At 40.2% G+C, this 19,839-nt stretch overlaps 1 protein-coding gene across 4 annotated transcripts in view; it reads left to right on the top strand.

Annotated features, from left to right (window-relative positions):
• Positions 1–19,839, top strand: part of CSMD3 (CUB and Sushi multiple domains 3) — a 568,382-nt gene that overhangs the window by 467,240 nt on the left and 81,303 nt on the right. For all 4 annotated transcript variants that reach the window (XR_014513736.1, XM_083450329.1, XM_083450330.1 and 1 more), the window contains 9 exons: positions 6,923–7,041; positions 7,399–7,468; positions 8,108–8,224; positions 10,064–10,273; positions 11,737–11,925; positions 12,175–12,352; positions 15,093–15,238; positions 16,448–16,528; positions 18,526–18,639. Coding sequence is in view for 3 of the 4 variants with exons in the window: in XM_083450329.1 (XP_083306455.1) it covers positions 6,923–7,041; positions 7,399–7,468; positions 8,108–8,224; positions 10,064–10,273; positions 11,737–11,925; positions 12,175–12,352; positions 15,093–15,238; positions 16,448–16,528; positions 18,526–18,639 (1,224 nt within the window). In the remaining variant the exon portion in view is untranslated. The remainder of the gene's footprint in view (positions 1–6,922; positions 7,042–7,398; positions 7,469–8,107; positions 8,225–10,063; positions 10,274–11,736; positions 11,926–12,174; positions 12,353–15,092; positions 15,239–16,447; positions 16,529–18,525; positions 18,640–19,839) is intronic.

Consider the following 19,839-nt stretch of genomic DNA (forward strand, 5'->3'; position numbering starts at 1 on the left):
TTTATTGGGTGCTCAATTATATTAATATCCCTGTATCTACTATGTGCTCTTCTGATTATCTATTCAGACAAAAATGTATATGAATTCTGTGTGTGCGCTACAAACTAGGTAATATCTGTCACTTTAACAATCAGTAACTGACAAAAAAAATCCATATAAATAGAGATAATGACTCAAAAAATGGAAGAGTAAGCAATTGCTTAAAGAAATATGTAGCCTAACTATGCTTTCCTCCAGTTTCATTTGGGATTACTCATTTTAAAAGGCTGTATTAATAATTAAAAGGGTATTTGTGAACAATTAACTTCAGAAAAGGAGAGCAGGTGAAAAAAGCAACCATAACTCAGCACTATGTAATCTTTGTCTATAGACTTTGAGAATTCTTTGAAAAATAGTGAGGTTCCTGCAGACTGGAGATGGGAAAATGTTTCCCCATCTTCAGAAAAGGGGGAGGGGGAGAGACCCCCAGGCAATTACAGACTGGTGAGCTTGATTTTGATACCAGGAAAAGTCTAAGAATTGAAAATTAAACAGTCAGTCTATGAGCACTTAGAAAATGTTGCTGTGGAAAATAAGACCCCAGTATGGGTTTGTCAAAAACAACTCATGCCAGATGAATCTAATATATATATATATATATATATACACACACACACACACACACACACACACACACACATAGATAGATAGTTACATGCTCAGTGAATCAGGGGAATGCTGTGGACATAGTGTATCTTGATTTCAGTAAGGCTTTTGACAAAGTCCCCCAAGATATTCTTGTGGAGAAGCTGGTAAAATGCACATATACTTTGGTATATGTGGCATGGAACATGTTGCTTGAGTACACAGATTTTATTTTTATTTTTCAGAAATAGCAGCTGAGGGGCCCAATCAAGATCAGTACCCTAGTATGGAGCAACAGAAGTTTGAGGGCCTTTAGACTTCACACACATGGCCTGCAAGTTCACTTCCAATCCACACCTGCAATTTGGTTGCAATTTTAGCTCCCATTGAAGCAAATTGGAGTGCTGGTGTTTACCCTTAAACCAGGGAGAAGAAGCTTCTTGTTCTCTCTCTCGCTCTCTCTCTTGGGCCTCATATTCCCAGACCTAATCTATGGGGTACATATGAGGTAGCCAGAGCCAGAGGCAAAGTGTTCTATGTAAACTAACCATGAATACCCTGGACCACAGCTTGCCCACCTGGGTTTTAAAACCTTCATGACCTGGGAGCAATGTACCTTAGAGACTGTATGAATCCTTGCCACACTTGTAGTTGATCAGGCCCTGCTTTGCACTGGAAAGAGCAAAGCTTTTACGTAATTCCTCCAAGGCTTTGGAATCAGCCCCTTAATAACAGTTAAAGACTGTTTATCCTCTTGTGATCTTCTAGGGATGTTGTGAGATCTGTGTATTTTTGAAGGCTTTCAACTGTTGAAGCAATTTGTAGGCTGCTCAGACTTTCTTCAGTGGCTGCCTTAGGATTTTTTGTTTGTATTCCATGTTTAATTATTGATTTTAAAAGGTGGAATTGTGTTTAATTACATTTGGATGCAGACTGCATTGAGTATGGGAAAACTGATATGTAGATCTTTAAATTGATATATAGATTATTATTATTTTTGAAATGCATTAAAATATTGCCGTGTAATATTTGGAGGCCGAAGTTATTTGAAAGGGAAGCAGAGAATAACTGCTAAAATCTGAGGCATAGCTGTCAACATTTCCCTTTTTTAATGGGAAATTCCCTTATTCCGAATAGGATTCCTCGCAAGAAAAGGGAAAAGTTGACAGCTATGATCTGAAGTGCTTGAGTTTTTCCTTTATCCTGGATGCAGAGTCATACCCATCCTTCCTCCTCAGTTGAGACAGTCACTTTTCAAAGTTGGGCTTCAAAGGAATGGCCCAAGAAGTGTATCCATAACCAATAAAAACAGGTTTGTATAACCCTGTTTCTGAGCCGTGGTGGGAAATCATTTTTTAAATGGAAGCTGACATGTCACAGTTTTGTAAATGCTGGATTTCGTAGTATTGTTAGGTGGGGTAGTGTACACACTGAACATCACCATGACCCTAGCTAGAATAAGAGACTTTTGTTCAATATTCAGAGATGAGTAGAGTTACAGGATGTCCTTATCAGAGGTGGCTTTAGGGTAGCATGACCAGCTTGGGGTGGCACACCAATGCTGTAGAATGGAGCTAGAGAGATTGGGGGGCACCAGATTTTAGTGCTGCACAAGTTGCCACTGAAATTTGAGAGCCCAAACTTTGCCACTCACTTTATGAGAGATCCATACTTCACCAGAGGAGGATGAGGGGGGGTGAGTGTCACGAATTCTTTGCGGCGCTTTAGCAGAAATGCTCAGAGTTCCAGGTTCTTCAGTGCAGTAATATTTATTGTGAGCTATACAGTGGTACCTTGGGTTAAGTGCTTAATTCGTTCCGGAGGTCCGTACTTAACCTGAAACTGTTCTTAACCTGAAGCACCACGTTAGCTAATGGGGCCTCCCGCTGCCGCTGCGCCGCTGGAGCATGATTTCTGTTCTCATCCTGAAGCAAAGTTCTTAACCTGAAGCACTATTTCTGGGTTAGCAGAGTCTGTAACCTGAAGCATATGTAACCTGAAGCGTATTTAACCTGAAGTACACTGTATATATACAAATATCTACAGAAGCAGTTCATACAGTCAGACAGAGTACCTGGCTGCACCTTAAGGCAAATAGGAAGAGCCTTTCTCTCTGACTGCACTCCTCTACACCACCACCTTACTGCTGGGCAGGTTTTCCTTTTAAACCGATGGCAGCCAATCAACTGTCAGCACATTACAGCTGAGTCATTCTGACCCAGCACCTCCATAGAAAGTGAAATATACTCAGGGTCGCAAAGTGATTTCATGCTCTTTATTCAGCTCATAGTGGTGAGGAGGAATGAATGAAAGTCCCCTCAAAGTATCTGCCTTATATACATTATTTACACAATGGGCTGCACATGATTGGCTAATTCCGGAATTCTACTGTAAGCCAATCAGGTTGTGGATTCACTTCTATCTGGAGCATGATTGGGTGGTTCCTGCCAACCAATCATACTGCTGCATTGTTCCAGGACCAATCAGACTGCTGCATTCTGAATCCTATTGTTCTAGGACCAATCAGACTGCTGCAGTTTGGATCCTATTCAACTCAGTACATAACAGAAAGTATTGCATCAGCCTGTTGCATCAACTAGCAAACTCAAGCCTGCAGACTTATTATCTTACATAGCATTCTGTGAATCCCAACAGTGAGATGGTGGTGCTAAGGATAATAGTTTTGGAAAGAGAGGATTCAAAATTGCCATGTAGAGCCAAGCCCTTGTAGGTCTCCCTTGTAACTGCATTCAGGGGTGGGCATGCATGTTACATTTCTTTTCTGCCTACTCCTGTGCTGGTCCCGGGGGGTTACCGTGTGGCATGGTCCAGTCCGAGGTCGAGGGTGTGGTATGGAGGCTGTCCGTCAAGGCTGAAGTGGGTTCCAAGGCAAGGAGTCAGGTGAGGTCAGGAACTCTGGCAGAAGAGCAGGGCAGGGTGCAGGTAGGAACAAGTTACCAACAATGTTGCTCCCGCAACCTGGGACTGGGCTGGCTGGCTTTTATCTGCCCCGAGGCATAGGGCGGCCCCAGTCCACAGGTGACTCGCCTCTCCTGGCCTGGAGGCGAGCACTCCTTCTTCAAGAACTTAGTTCCATCCGCCTCTCTGCCCTGAGCCTCTGTAGCTCAGGAGAGGCTGGAGGGTTACCGGACCCAGAGGCAACCTCCTCTTCCCCTGACGGGGCTGAGAGTGGAGCACCTGCAGGCAATGGGTCCTCGATCACCTCCGGAGTCAGAGCAGACTCAGCTGGTGTCTGCTCCTGAGGATCTGGCACAGGTGAGGACCCTTCAGGTACAAGCCCCAGCCCCGGCTCAGCTGGTCCTGGAGGCAGGGACTCCTGTGCAGGTTGAGATTCCTCAGGTTCAGCCTCTGAATCTGATTCCCAGGCCATCACACTCCAAGGATTTGCAGTTATACATTTATTTAATTATATCTTCATACTTGTGCTGCGAGATCGGTTCGGCTAAGATTTAGTGAAATGTGCTAGGCCATTTGCCAAATAATGATTTAAATGTGCACATCCCATGTGCCTGCGCATAGTGATTAACCTTATAGAGGCTGCAGATGGGTTATGGATTGTAACTTTGTTGAACCATGGAATAAATTCCTATGTGTTTTCAGTAAGCAGCAAGTTTAAATGGTTAAGTAATTAGTCCTGCACAATAAATAGCATGGTTTCATCAGAATTTATCATACTGTTATTCCGCGCAAGGCCACAAATGGTCCTCTGATTAAGCTGAATATACATCTAAACAAGGTTTTTATTAAGTGAACACAGTAGATTGTTACTTTCAGTTGTTTAGGTTCCATTAACAGCTGTGCTAAGTCTCTAAAACAGCATTAAGATAAATAGTTTCCAAGCAATTTCCCTAGTCCAGAGCCGCAGAAGTTCAAATAGTTACAAGTAATTTTCACTATGTGAGCTGTAATTTGAAAAAGGCTTTTTATTTTATTTTTAATTGGCATATTTGACTTGGCTGAATGTTACTTTACAAGCAAGCTTTTCAGACATGGGCGACATGGGAACCCTTTTGTAAGTGATGCCTATTCAGTTTTAAGCCAATTTTAATGCTAGCCTAACAACCAGAAGCAACTCCTTCACGTTGAATATTTAAACATCATGCTTAATTTTTAAACACTTGAGATCTTTATGATTATTAAACTTGTGGCTGAAGCACTTTTGGAATCTTGTCTCCTGAAAGGGACTCATACTCTTCTTTCTGCTCACAGGGATTTCTGTGGATATGCTGCAGAATACCGTTTCACTTCTTTCAAATCACCCTCCTCAAATCGGTTTGCTTGCCATTGATAACTAGACAATTATTAGAAATCCTAAATGAGAAGATGAATAATGGTGGATATGCTTTCCTAAAAGACACACATACCGCACACCATCAGTGCCCTGCAATTTGTAACTGTAAAGAAGTATTTAATCTTCTGGACCATGTTCTCATTTCATCTGGCTTTGTTGCCTAATAATAATAATAATAATAACAACAACAATAATAATATTTTTTTAAAAAAATATTATTATTTACCCTGTCCATCTGGCTGGGTTTCCCCAGCCACTCTGGACGGCTTCCAGCAAAAGATTAAAAGTACATTAAAATATCAATCATTAAAAACTACACTAAACAGGGCTGCCTCCTGGTAGTTGTTTATTTCTTTGACATATGATGGGAGGGCGTTCCACAGGTTGGGCGCCACTACTGAGAAGGCCCTCTGCCTGAGTTAGAGGAGTATTGTTATTGTTATTGTTATTGTTAATTTACTTTCTATACCACCCTATATCTGAATCCAAGCCCCCAACAGTCTATACTCCTTTTTTGTTTATTATGTTTGCTCCACTATGCTTTGTCCCCTTGCTTGCCACTAAACCTTCCCATAACTCCTGTTTCTCTCTTCTTCCTGGTCTCCTTTCCTTTACCAGTTGCTGGAAACACAAATGGGGAAAGTGCTTTTACACTTCTCTCATGTTTGCAGGGTTCCCATAGGCGTCTGGTGAGAACAAGACACTGGACTAGATGGGCCTTTGGACTGATCCAACCAGTATCTTCTTATGTCCTTGGTCTATACAGTGGTGCCCCGCAAGACGAATGCCTCGCAAGACGGAAAACCCGCTAGACGAAAGGGTATTCCGTTTTAGAGGTGTTTCGCAGGATGAATTTGCTATGGGCTTGCTTCGCAAGACGAAAATGTCTTGCGATTCCTGGGGTTTTTTTCCGCTCCCCACCCCCTTTTTCTAAGGCACTAAGATGCTAATAGCCTTTTAGCAGCTAATCCGCTAATCCCTTAAGCCTTTAATAGCCGCTAATAGCCGCTAAACCGCTAATAGCGCTAATCCTCTAATCTGCTAATGGGCTTGCTTCGCAAGACGAAAAAACCGCTAGACGAAGAGACTCACGGAACGGATTCTTTTCGTCTTGCGAGGCACCACTGTATTTGCATCTGGCCAGCACTTTCTTGATCTCCTGCCCACAGGCAGAAGATATAAAAGCATGATTAGTTGCACCAACAGGGCAAAGAACAGCTTCTATCCGTGGGCTGTTAGGCTGCTGAACGAAAAGATAATAATAGGGCAACTGACTTTCGGGTTTGGTGGGTGTGCATCAGTAAACGAGGGGAATTAAGACTAAGAGAGCTGAGTGGGGGATGCTCGTGTAATCTCACTGTATACAAGTTGTACAAGTGACAATAAAGTATTTCAATTTCAATTTATTTCACTCTGACTCTTTCCTGTTGCTGCGAGGCTACGCTGTTTAGCTTCCCAGGAGATGAGCTGCTCCACTCCCACTCCTCCCAGTAACAACTGTGAATCGCTCTGAGGCTCTAGCTGAGTAGCTCCAAGAACTGGTCACATAATCCTCCTATAGCTTCTCGTGTCTGTGTTTGAGATGCTGTTCACTTGGATGCAGAAGGAGAAGATGGAAGCACTGTACCAGACCATGAATGCTGGAGACTTACATTCATATACAGTCTGGTTCGTGAAGTATAGTTGGCAATTGGCTCCTTTACCGTCCTTTTGTACCTGGTGCTATTTTGATCCGGCAAGGCTATCCTAAAACACTTCCCAGAACCCTCTGAAATATTCAGGAGCCCCCTGCCATGCAGGATGATGCGGAAAGCATTCTTTGAGGTTCTGAAAAGCACCAGTTAATAGCTGCAATTCTTCTGTCATAAATCTCAGTGTGTACTTGCTTGACAAATTGAGCAACTGTGTGCTGTATATGTCTGGGGATCAGTTTCTATAATGGAGGAAATTTATTTTGTCATTGTTAAGTTTTTTAACTTTTCACAGCTATAGGTTTGGACTCTTGCCCTGAACCTCAGACCCCCAACAGTGGAATTAAAGTTGGAGACAGATACATGGTTGGCGATGTGGTTTCTTTCCAGTGTGATCAAGGATATTCTCTCCAGGTAGATTTTATTTAGCGTGCATATGTATAATTTGATTTGTTTGTAAGTAAGCATTCACATAATGCGTCTGCAATATAAAATGTATAGTAATGAGCTTCAGCTTTGTGATTTGAACCATATAATTGCCATTTCCAGTGGAGCTTGATAAAGATGAGGTAGTTGTGGTTTATTATTCAGATGTCCAAGCCCATGAACCTGATTAGTCAGTTCCAATGTCCAGGATCTGGCATGCTTTTCCCCTAATACTTCCTTTTGTAGGAAGTGAGCTGGGAAACATCATTCTAATGATCAGTCATGGCAGTACAGAACTGCATTGGTAGACTGCTAAATTTGAAAACGTTTATCTTGTCATTACAGGGGCATTCACATATAACCTGCATGCCTGGACCAGTAAGAAGATGGAATTATCCCATTCCAATTTGCTTAGGTATGTCTTTTGTGTAACACTTTAATTCCAAAGGGGAAAGAACAGCAGACAATGAAACATTTTAGATAAAGCACAAGAGGAACCTGCAACAATATTTTAATTGTATCATTTTTATTACATTGTTTTTAGACACCCAGGGCTCCTTTGGAAGAGAGGAAGGGATAGAAATGAAATCAATCAAGCAATCCCACCTCCCCTCATTTTTCATTTCTCTCCTCTCCCAACAGATGCCTACCATTCTATGGCCACTGAACATCCTCTATTCTCCCACTGGATTTTGTTTTTATTTGCTGGGGGTGGGGATGGGTTTCACCTCTTTAGATTTCTCTCTCTCTCTCTCTTTCTCTAACTCTCTCTCTCTCTCTCTCACACACACACACACCAACACCTGTTAATCTTGGGGTACCTGGCAGCATGCCAATACCTCAGTGCTTGTCGTTAGGCTCGGGGTGCCCCTTTGGCAACCCCCTGAGTTCTGTTAGAGGCCATGTTCATTGTCACATAAAATAATGTTCAGATTTTGATGTTTTTTTAAAAAAAACTTGCGTATTTAGCAAACCGAGAAGGCAAGCTTAACTTTTCAATGTTATTTTAATCTTGTTTTGCATTATGTCTTTATATTTCTCTCTCCTTTTGTAGCACAGTGTGGTGGTTCTATGTCAGACTTCAGCGGAGTCATCCTTAGCCCGGGATTTCCTGGGAACTATCCTAGCAGTCTGGACTGTACATGGACTATAAAACTTCCCATTGGTTTTGGTATGTATTAATCCAGTGTGACTTTTTGTTATTATTGCTGTACACTTGTTCTTGTAAGTGCTTTTTAAAAATAAATATATACCTTACTTTTGGATGGTATCTCTCCTTTATTAACATATAAGCTTTTGGGGTTTGTTAATTTAAGAACAGAGGAAGCTGTGTTTATATTGACTCAGGTCACAAGTCCAACTTGCTCACTGGGTGGTAGTCACCTAAGTTTTACTTAGAGTAGACCCATTGAAATCAATGGTCCTAACTGAGGGGCAATCCTATGCAAGATCAGCCAGGATGAGTAGGTTAAAGGTAAAGGTAAAGGTACCCCTGCCCGTACGGGCCAGTCTTGACAGACTCTAGGGTTGTGCGCCCATCTCACTCAAAGAGGCCAAGGGCCAGCGCTGTCCGAAGACACTTCCGGGTCACGTGGCCAGCATGACATTGCTGCTCTGGCGAGCCAGAGCCGCACACGGAAACACCGTTTACCTTCCCGCTAGTAAGCGGTCCCTATTTATCTACTTGCACCCGAGAGTGCTTTCGAACTGCTAGGTTGGCAGGCGCTGGGACCGAACAGCGGGAGCGCACCCCGCCACGGGGATTCGAACCGCCGACCTTACGATCGGCAAGCCCTAGGCACTGAGGCTTTAACCCACAGCGCCACCCACGTCCCAATATGAGTAGGTTAGGATGCAGTTAATCTCCACTTCAGCTGAAGATACATAATGTACTTTTAATGCTATTGGAATGCATTCATTTAATCATTTTCAATGAGATATAAATTCACAGCTTTCTGAGGTCTGTATCCAGTGAATGGAAGCTGTTTGGTTCTTACTGTAATTTGCAGTAAATTTGTCTTATGAGGTATCAAAATTATTAACTGATGTAAAAATAAGCATTATTTTGTAAATTTATTTTCTTGCCACATGGAATAGTCCCTCAAAAGGTCCCAAAATAATTATCTTTATTTCATATATTCGTTCAACTGATTCTACCCCAGAGACTCAGAGCAAATGGGATGAATTATATACACGTTTATAGCTAAACTAAAACCTTTCCTTGGAAATTGGAAAGTATTGTATGGAGGCAAAATTGCACAGCAAGAAGCAAAGGGGATGTCACTTTCCAATTTAACTGAAATCTGCATATCAATTTTAAAAAGAAAGGGGGAAAGGGTAATGATAAAACTTGATCTAGAAGTTGTTTTCAGTATCCGGATGAGTCAGAATGAATGTTTTAAATTCTGTTTATATAACTTATGTGATGATTAATGTGTTTAGAGATTGAGGGAGCAATGCTATACAAAAGAAGCTGGCATAAAGTTAAGCTGTTAAAATAGTTTTTGAGTTACAGCACCCTTTTTGCTATCTGAACTTTTGCTGGGTTGCCAGGTACTGAGACAGGATCCAACCTAAGTCGCTCAACTGCCACACCCTCAGAATTCCCATTTTTTTCTGGGCTTACACCAGCTTAAGATCCATCAGGTTCAGCCCAGCCGACTGGGTCCCTGGGATGAGGGAAGGTATGCTATAGGATTGCTCCCTGGGTGACTTAAGTAAAATGTGGTCACCTAATTAAAACATCAGAATCAGATTGCATGTCATTCCAGTAATATGACATCCTCATGATTGCTGCTTTGTTTTCTTACAGAATTGATAAGTGATAGCTAAGTCATTCCCAGAGAAAGCCCATTCAAATCAATGGACTTTCATTTAAATACATTTATTTCAGTAGGTCTACTCTGTGCATGACTATTGTTGGATATCACCACATATATTTCTATGCATTATTACTACCCCAAATGTTTATATATTTCATCATACTTGTTTATCAAAAATTGCTTTTCAGGTGTTCATCTGCAATTCGCCAATTTTTCAACGGAGACGATCCATGATTATTTGGAAGTAAGAAGTGGATCAACAGATATTAGTACTGTCATTGGGAGACTCAGTGGCCCTCAGATACCAGCTTCTCTCTTCAGTACAACCCATGAAACTAGCTTATATTTTCACAGTGACTATTCTCAGAACAAACAAGGGTTTCATATTGTATATCAAGGTGAGTGATTTCAAATGCCTATTTTAGAAACTTGTAAAATATGTGTTTTTATCCAGAGGATGAGAAAAAGCTAAACAGAAGGCAAAGGGGTCAGTGTGAAGGGCACAAGGCAATGACCAAAGTTTGTGGGAAGAAGGAGAGACCAGTGAAGAAAACCAAACTCCACCTGTAGGTTATTGCTTTAGCATGACCAGAAGTATTTGTAACGTCCAACAGCTTCCTAAGGAAATAGGAGCAACATGAGCCTTTGTGGATTGATAAGAGACACATCCTGGGTGCAAGGGCAGTTGGTGAAAATATGCCATACACTCAGGATAGTGGAGCCAAGCCTGTGGAACTGAGAGTAGACAGGCATCTCGATGTACTTCAGGTGTATGACTAAGGGTTCGTCCACAAGTCTGCTTGTCCTGCCACTTTCCCCTGGGAAAACCCGCTCTTTACCTCTGAATCAGAACAAACGTCAATCAGGTTTTCCAGGGATTGATGTTTGTTCCGATTCAGCGGTAAAGAGCATATTTTCCTAGGAAAGGTGGCCACAGGGCAAATGGAAAACCGCAGGACAAGCATAGTGTGGACAAGATAGTAAGACATTACATTTCCAGCAGGCATTGTATGGCAATGCTTGGTTTTAGGACAATTTTATTGTATTGTTTCATTTTCTCTGGTTTGTTTTTATGTAGACCACATATAGGGTTGCCACATGTCCTCTTTTTCCAGGACACATCCTCTTTTTCATGATGAGAATCTCCATAGGTAAAAGCTGAAGTCGGCAAATGTGTCCTCGTTTTTGCTCTTCAAAATATGGCAACCCTAAAAATGTGAATGGATAAGCTTTATATAAATAATAAATTAAATAAATCTGAAAGCATAATACTGTGTATTCAAGCCTGCCATCTGTACTCTTTAGACATGTTTGCACACGGTGGCAGATTAGACATATTGGGTTGTGTCCAGTGATGCGAAAGCAGAGATCTACTCATAGAATGACAACTCCATTTCCTCTCGAATCCTCTTCTGCCCATCTGCTCCAGAGAACCTCCCAACCTTCTGGAGCTGATTTTGAGGACTGGAGGAACAGGAGAGAAAGGGAAAGTTCAATTGTACACAAAGGCAACTGTTGTGCTGGCAGAACCACAGCATTGCTTTTAGTTCCCTTTGAGCAGAACAGGGTCTTCCAACACTTTCCTGGGAAGTGGGGTATATAATCCTTTCATTTTTGTGGCTTTTTATTTTAGTAAATAAAACAACAAGAACCAGTGTTAGTATGCATATTTCAAGTGTGTGTGCAAAAATGTTAGGGGAACTGGGTTCATTGTTGTGACTCATCAGAGTATACCCAGCATCATAGCATACTGGAAGATTTTATAAGGTCTTTTATTTTAAACATTTTTTAAAAAGAAAAATATCTGTACAAAGACCTTCTGTTCTGGTGCATAGAAAATATCCTTACTATTTCATTTCAGCATATCAGTTGCAAAGCTGTCCTGACCCACGACCCTTTCGCAATGGTTTTGTCATCGGAACTGACTTCACTGTTGGGCAGACTGTTTCATTTGAGTGTTTTCCTGGGTACACTCTAATTGGCAATTCAGCACTTACATGCCTTCATGGAATAAGTCGTAATTGGAACCATCCTCTGCCAAGGTGTGAAGGTATGTTTTCAGTAGAAAAGTACTAGTTCATGCAAACTTTCTCTTTATTAACTGTATTCCAATTAAGTCTGTCACAGAATTTGAGCTGAATCAGAAATGGTCTTCTTGAGAGAGTGGGATGGTTAAGAGATTGGTAGTTGGCTGCAATATCACATGGTAGTTAAGGCTGCTGGAGAATAGAGAAACTATGGAATTTGTGCACATAATCACTTTTATTGGTGATCTGTTTTGTTTTGTTTGTTTTCACAGCTCTTTGTGGAGGAAATATTACATCAATGAATGGCACAATATACTCTCCCAGCTATCCTGATGAATACCCAAACTTCCAAGACTGTTTTTGGCTTGTAAGAGTACCACCAGGGAATGGAATTTATATAAATTTTACAGTCCTTCAAACTGAGCCAATATATGATTTCATAACTGTCTGGTAAGCAGAAGTTAACTTAATTCATTAATTTTATAATCTGGCATGCTTAGGAACACAAATGTTTAAAAGATTCATCTCCTTGATTTGCCTTGCTTTGGTGAGACAAGGTTGTGGTGCAAAATAAAAGAAATGTTTCATTTTGTTCAGCAAGGTAGCTGTACTTTAAGATGTACTTAAATATGCTCCACAGAATTACATTTTGGGGATGACATGTTTGCTTTGCATTATATGGCAAATTACTCTGTGATTAAGTCTAAAATGCTATAAACACTTACATGGGAGTAAACGCTATTGAGCACAATTACACTTCCCTTTCCATACATATACATAAGATGGTGATGTATATGTAATACTGTATAACCTGGAGAAACGGAAACTTACCAATAACTGTCATGGCATTCAACATAGAGAACTATCACTAGTAAATAGCTCCTGGTTCATACAGTTATGTTCCTTACTACAATATCAAAGGATCGCTTCATGAGCTACCACATATTTAAATTGTTTAATAGAGCTGTTTCATACAGCCAGCAGCTAGTAAACTGGACTGAAATAGTCAAGTGTATATGTGAATCAGGCCTCTCTACTTCAAAAGTTAAATATATGAATCCTGCTCCGGAGGAAACTGGCCACAAGTTTCATTGAAATTAATGAGTTTTGCTATTGTGACTAACTTCTCCCATTGGTTTCAATGAGCTTTGAGTGTAATAAACTTCTTTCTGGATCAAGACTATTACCGGTATGTGCAATAAAACTGCAAGCAGATCTGTTATGGAGCCGACATACATTTTTAGCCAAATTATGTTTATGGGTTCAGAAAGTGAAAGAGCAAAGAGTAGTAAGTGTATGAAATCATATTTCATAAGTCCTGATCAGTTCTTCCACTGACTTTTTCCTCAGAAGGACACAATTTAGTTTTTGAGAATTAAATGATTGGCTATCTTGTTGTTGTTTTTAAACTAATGAATATCTGTCTTTAATGTGCTGACCTTTGTTGTGCATTGTTCTGAGTTCAGTTTTGAGGAAAGGCAAAATAAATTTAAATTACAGTTAAATAAATATATACATCAAGGAGGGTAACTGGGAAAGAGGAGAGAAGTAAAGGAATCCAGCATACGAAAATTGTATGTCAAAGGTTGTTCAGTAACTAGAAAAAGACTGTACGACAACAAAGGGGAGAAATAGAGAAAATTCATTTGTATGTGTCTGTTTTAACTGCTTCATCCACCTCAGGCTCCATTTATCCTTATTTAACCTTGCCATAGATATGGCACTGCCTGCCTAATAGTTATGGCCATGAGCTTGTTCCTGGTAGTACCAAGTTAAGCTGAAAAGCCATGAAGGCCAAACGAAAACATCTCCTTAATCTTGGCTGCAGTTCCTGAAGCCAGATCAGTCTGTATAAACTGGTCACCTTTCTCTTTCTACTGCAACCTGATCATCCCCATTTGCTGTTTATCTACATTTAGTAAATCTAAGACAAACAGCATCGTCTAATAAACACCATAATTAGGGATGCTTGCAGATTCATTTTTTGGTGGATTCTTATATGAGCTGACCTGATCCTTTGACCTCCTGGACTGATGTGTGGATTGGAATGGAAATGTTTGGATTTCACACTGCTATCAATTTGGCAATACCATTCATACCAAAGTGCATTTTCTGTTAGCTATATTATAAATGAAATCCATTCAGAAGTGTGGGTTTTCAGATATATTAACAATGGCTCGGTGTCAGAAGGTGGAAAGTGATGCACATTGAGGCAAAAATTTAAAAAATAAAATCCAACATTCACTATACATTAGCGTGTTTTACATTTATGCTATTTATCCTAATAAAATTTCAAGCAGTGTTGATAGCATCCTGTGAAATAACTAGCCACTTGGTGCAAATCAAGAAATAGGTTGAAAAACAACCAACAGTTGAGGAGCACCTTTATAAGTCTGATTTTAAAACAAAAATTCAGAATAAAGAAAAAGAGCAGGATGAGATGCAGACATTTTGCCATGTGTTGCGTTGGTTAAAAATCTGCAAGAATGTTAAGGGCCACATAATTTTAAATGGCCTGTTATTTTTACGTTCTTTCAAATGTCAGTGTTTCATTGCCTGAATATGACCACATATCACATGAATGTGACCAAATGCTAACAGCTGCAGCCACTATGAATTTCACCTGCACATTAGGGGAAGATATAGATTGCTCCATAAACATTGTTTTCAGAACATTAAATACCTGTAAAATACACTTGACAGAAATCTTATGGACACTAAAAGTGTGGTGTGCACATATTCCATGGTTGTTTCACACCATAGTAAAGGATGGGAACAGTCCAAAATACTATAAGCACCACTCTTGGAACAGAAGGGTCTCCTTCCTATCTTCAAGTTTAGAGACTTGAAGGTGAGGATGACACAGACTGATATTATCCCAATTCCTCCAAGTGTGTCAAGGTTCATAAAACAAAATAGGGATGGTGGAATTGGGGGCTTGAAAGGGTGTGAATGTATGTGCATTTCTGTTCATTTTTCAGAATGCACACAAACATATTCAGCAGAAGTTCCACTGAAATTGGGACCAGGTGTACTCTGAACTTTGCTCATTATAGCTTACATAATTGCCTATTTTCCCACCCTTCCTCATTTTCACTTCTTTTTGGCACGTTTTGAATTCTTTACTAGAGCATGTGGCAAAGGCATAAATTTAATTTATAGTGTTGTTTTTTGTCGATGTTTCTTTTAGGGATGGCCCTGACCAAAGTTCTCCTCAGATTGGACAGTTTAGTGGCAACACTGCATTGGAATCAGTCTATAGCACTTCGAATCAGATACTGATAAAGTTCCACAGTGACTTCACAACGAGTGGCTTCTTTGTGCTTAGCTACCACGGTTGGTGTTGCATATCTTTATACTGATTGTCTACCAATTGGTGTTTTGTTCAGTTGTGCACTTTCGGATTAACTGCACATTGTAGAGCAGTAATATTGCTGGTTGTAGGGAAATTGAAATACTGGTAACCTGCATTGCATAGGAATATGGATGGCCATAGGATTTGTAAAGAGAAGAGCAAGGCATGGGTAATGGGATTACATCGGTGCTGAAACTACTCCAACATATTATCTGTGAACTACTGACCATCCTAGACAGTGATGTTTTCGTTTCACTGACTCACAGTCCTTCATTGGAAGGCCTGTCTTGGCATACTGAAAGCCCATTCATCCTCTTAAACTAAAAAAGCAACAACAGATCACATAACAGTGGCACAAACACAGGGACCAAGCCTCAATGAATTACTCAAGAGAAAGGGGCAAGAAATTCCCCTAGTCCTCATTTGTTGGATTATTATTATTATATCTCACTTTACAGATGACTCTGGGCAATTTACAAACATACAATAAAAACAGCTTAAAATGGCTTTAAAAAACCATTTTAAAAACAAAAACTAATTAGAGATCCACAGTACAAAATGAACACCTAAGGAAGAGACCTTTTCATCAAGTCTTCAATTTTTTGAGACAGTGCAGATAGGGGGTGCCTTATCGCAACAGGGATGCTGCTGGAAAAACAAGACACTCTCTCAGATTTGGTGGGATGAAAGAAATGTCCGAAGGGCAGAACAGAAGCAAGTCCACCATAAGGTTTCTTGAATATCCTCAAAGAGTGCTTGAGTACATGCCAAAAGTAATGCTACCACAAGTTAGGAGCTGTTTCTAGGGGCTGATGTTTGTACTGAGTGTTACAACAAGGGGTAGTGCTATATCAAATTTTCTTCTGATCAGTTGGACATTAGAGGAAGCTGTATGGTTATGCCATAGTCATTTATAAGATTGTTATTCAAAGTGAGCAAAGGAGTTGGTACAGTATTCTTCTTTTTTGCCCACAAACTTGTAGTAATGCCTTCACCAGGTTCCCCAACATATGTGATAATTGAACAATCCCCCTTGGGAATGAATGTGAGGTGTTTTCTTAACATTCCAAGTCCTGTTGAATCAGGGTAGTTTGCTTTTAGATGTTGATACTTTCAAGAGAAGGCTATAAAAGTTGCTATCCTATGAAACAGAGCAACAAATTAATCATTGTGTCTTATGCATTTCATAGCATATCAGCTTCGAGTGTGCCAGCCTCCACCTGCTATACCGAATGCTGAAATTCTGACTGAGGATGATGAATTTGAAATAGGTAAAGTCAATCTAAGCATAAATAACATATATTTCCTCCCATAAAGAAAACTGCTGAATGTGCACAGACAAGCACTATGGTGTTTAAGCTCCATATCGGTATGGGCAAACGTAAAAATTTCATCTGGCTTTGCATGGTAGAACAGCCTACAGTTTAACTGAACTAAAGACCCTTGAGAATTTGTAAAATATCTAGATAATCAGAGGTTCAGACAACTGGAAGGTGCAACTACATAGGCTTATGATTTCTAGCAGCAGTTTGGTGGAAGGTGACGATTAAAATATAAGGAGATCATGATCAGTGAAAGGGCTTTCTACTGTCATTAACAAAGCCCATTTTCTGGATTCTGTTGCCGTTGTATTATCTAAATATGAAAATAAGAATTATATCCATGGCATTGGATCTAGCTGTTCCCATAGGTAGGTACAGAAATAGTTAACTCTTGCTTCCCCTCTGCTAGCAGCCTTCTGTGTCTTCACAGAACTGCCCAAGATGGCTGGGTGCCCTTCAGAACAGTGGAAGGTAGCCCCAGGTACTACAGAGAGGAAATAACAGAAATCCCACTTACATCTGTGGAGAACCCAGGTGACAGAGGGACACTCACTCCCACAAGTGGCAGAAGCAATTCTTGTTTGCCAGGGTTGCCATATTTCATAGGAGAGTTGTTGAATTATTTATTTATTTATTTATTTATTTATTTATTTATTTTGCAAAATTTAAAGAAGTGTGAAGTTTTTGGCCAAAGTTGTTGGAAATCTCAAAAAAAGAGAAGGAAGTTGTGAGCTATTTTTAAGGAAATTTACAAACATCTACATTTCTGACACAGGTTGCCATAAGTCCAGATTTTCCCGGACTTTTAGCAATTCTCCAACAGCCGAATCCCAGTGGTTTTGTGGCCAATCCACATGTATGCAAGATGTATCCCTATTTCCAAGATAGTGATCTGGGAAATGGTACAGTCCCACTGAGACTTTTCAGTTGACTATGGTGTAAAGCCTTCTTTACTCTGTGGCACTAATCATCTGGCCAGCAGGGTTTGGCTTCAATCCTAGACAGCAAGATGTGCAGATCTGGGAGAAAGGCGCATGCAGCCAGATGCAATTGGAGAGGCTTTACTGCAGCCAATTACCTGGCTGAATGGACAAGACCCTTTTATCTTTAAGACCTGTTTGCTTGTTCAGCTGGATGATCACCTGCTGTAAAAAACATTTTTTTTAAAAAAAAAAATCCCATCCAACTGCAAGTGCTGAGCCTACATATATGACTGTTCAGAACTGTGTCTTTTCTGGGGATGGTGAAGGTAAATTAAAGTGTCACACGGAGATATTGACTGTTCATTTTAAAATTGATTGGCACTTGTCACTGAAATCTGTTCTATTTATTGGCTTGTACTTATGATGTCTCATGCTTTGAACCTTTTTAGTTTTGTTTTGTAAACCACCTTGTGAAGTCAATGTCAGGTTAGAAATCTGTTTAATAAATAAACAAGTATGAATAATACAATGTTATGAAACCCATTGGGTGCTGACTCTAGAGTGTTAAAAATAATAGTTAAGTTTTTTTCAAAAGTTGTTTTTGAATCTTTGCCTTTGCAGTTTTAATTTCAAAAAGCCATGTACTAACCACAATGTATATTATGTCTGAGGAGGGACAGCGGGAATAAGGGTACTTGATGACTTCCTCTTAATTACTGTCATGACTACTAAAAAAAATTGCAAAGCTTTTAAAACTCCACCATTCTGCTGCATTGCTTCACAGAGTAACAAGCATCCAAATGTGTGAGTCATACTAATAGTAGAGCTGGCAAGAAATGATAAATGTGTCTGCTCATTTGCCACAACATTTCCTGTGTTTAATCAAAGCTATTTGCGCCAGTGGTCATTTGCAAACTATATATGTTGGGAAAGGTACTTCATTACTCAGTGTGACTATCAGTGCCAAAAGTCCCCATTAACTGTTGTTTAACCACAGCTTTCTCCTTTTTTTTTATCAAATAGGGGACATAATAAGGTACCAGTGTCTACCAGGCTTTACATTAGTTGGTAATGAGATTCTGACATGTAGACTGGGAGAGAGGCTACAGATGGATGGAGCACCACCTACTTGCCAAGGTTTTCTGCTTCGATATCTTTTGTTTAGATGCATTTGCATATTGTGATATGTTTTCAGAGGTTTCAGAGATTTCCTTCTAACAGACACATTGAACTTTAGAGTGCTCAAAGAGCACTGGTTGCAACTCTTTCGGCAATCCTGTATTTCTGTTGCCATGTTGCAAATGAGTGAAGGGGGAGCTGAGACTGAGAGGAAGTTGGTTTGCCAAAGACAAAGCAACTTCATGGCAGAGGTGAAACTCAAATCAGGAATTTTCTGATTTCTACTTCAGCTTCTTAGCTATGTCAATTCTCATTTATCTGGGTTCTCTGCCACTCACCTACCCCGATCCTCTGTGCATTCATCATCATCGTCATCATAGACTTTTATTGCACTAGCCATAGGCCATGGCACCATTCAGAAAAATAACAAAAGGAAAAACAGCAATAACCACAAAAATCAGGCACCACACATACAGTATAAACCACAGATCGTTTGTTGCATAAAATAGAATAACAGAGGATTCTCTAGTAAAATGTGCCAATTTAAATATCTGAATCCCCTTTGCAGTTGACCACTATTTTGTCTAGTTCTTTCCTCCTGATCTTCTTAGCTGCCAATGCATAGAGTGCTACTTTATAAGTTACAAAGTCATCAGCATCGCTCAGCAGCCATTTCACCCTTTCCACCCTATTCAAGTGAGTTCCATTTGGAAACGGGTTTTATGAATTGGTCTCTTGGGTCTATATGTAACGGGCACTGCAATAAATAGTGGCACAGGTCCTCTGCACAGGGCTGCCCACACAGACAAAGTCTCTTTTCATAATGTACTTTGCCATAGCGTCCATCCGGCACCACCAAGGGCATCGATTGGAATCGTAATTCTGTGAAAGCGATTCTAAGCATGGCAAGTGGGAGCTTTGACAGGTAACTGGCCCGGTTATGCTCCTTTTTAATAAGTGGGGACAATGACAAACTCTTGGTAGAAGCCATCATGGTGAGATCTCTTTCTGCATCAGACCTAAAGAGACAATCTCTTAAGTGTCTCTTGTCCATCTTCATAGTCACCTGAAAATATTGTAATTGGTATTGGAACAAGAGGCGTTGGATACCATCCTTCCAATATTTGGTCTGTTTCTGTTCTGTGTGCGACATAGTGGAGAATCTCTCCTCTGAAAGAAATTGAAGTCTTTTCACATAATTTAAGCACAGGTAATCAA

Source organism: Podarcis tiliguerta (assembly GCF_965153285.1).
Source record: "Podarcis tiliguerta genome assembly, chromosome: 7".
Lineage (NCBI taxonomy): Eukaryota > Metazoa > Chordata > Lepidosauria > Squamata > Lacertidae > Podarcis > Podarcis tiliguerta.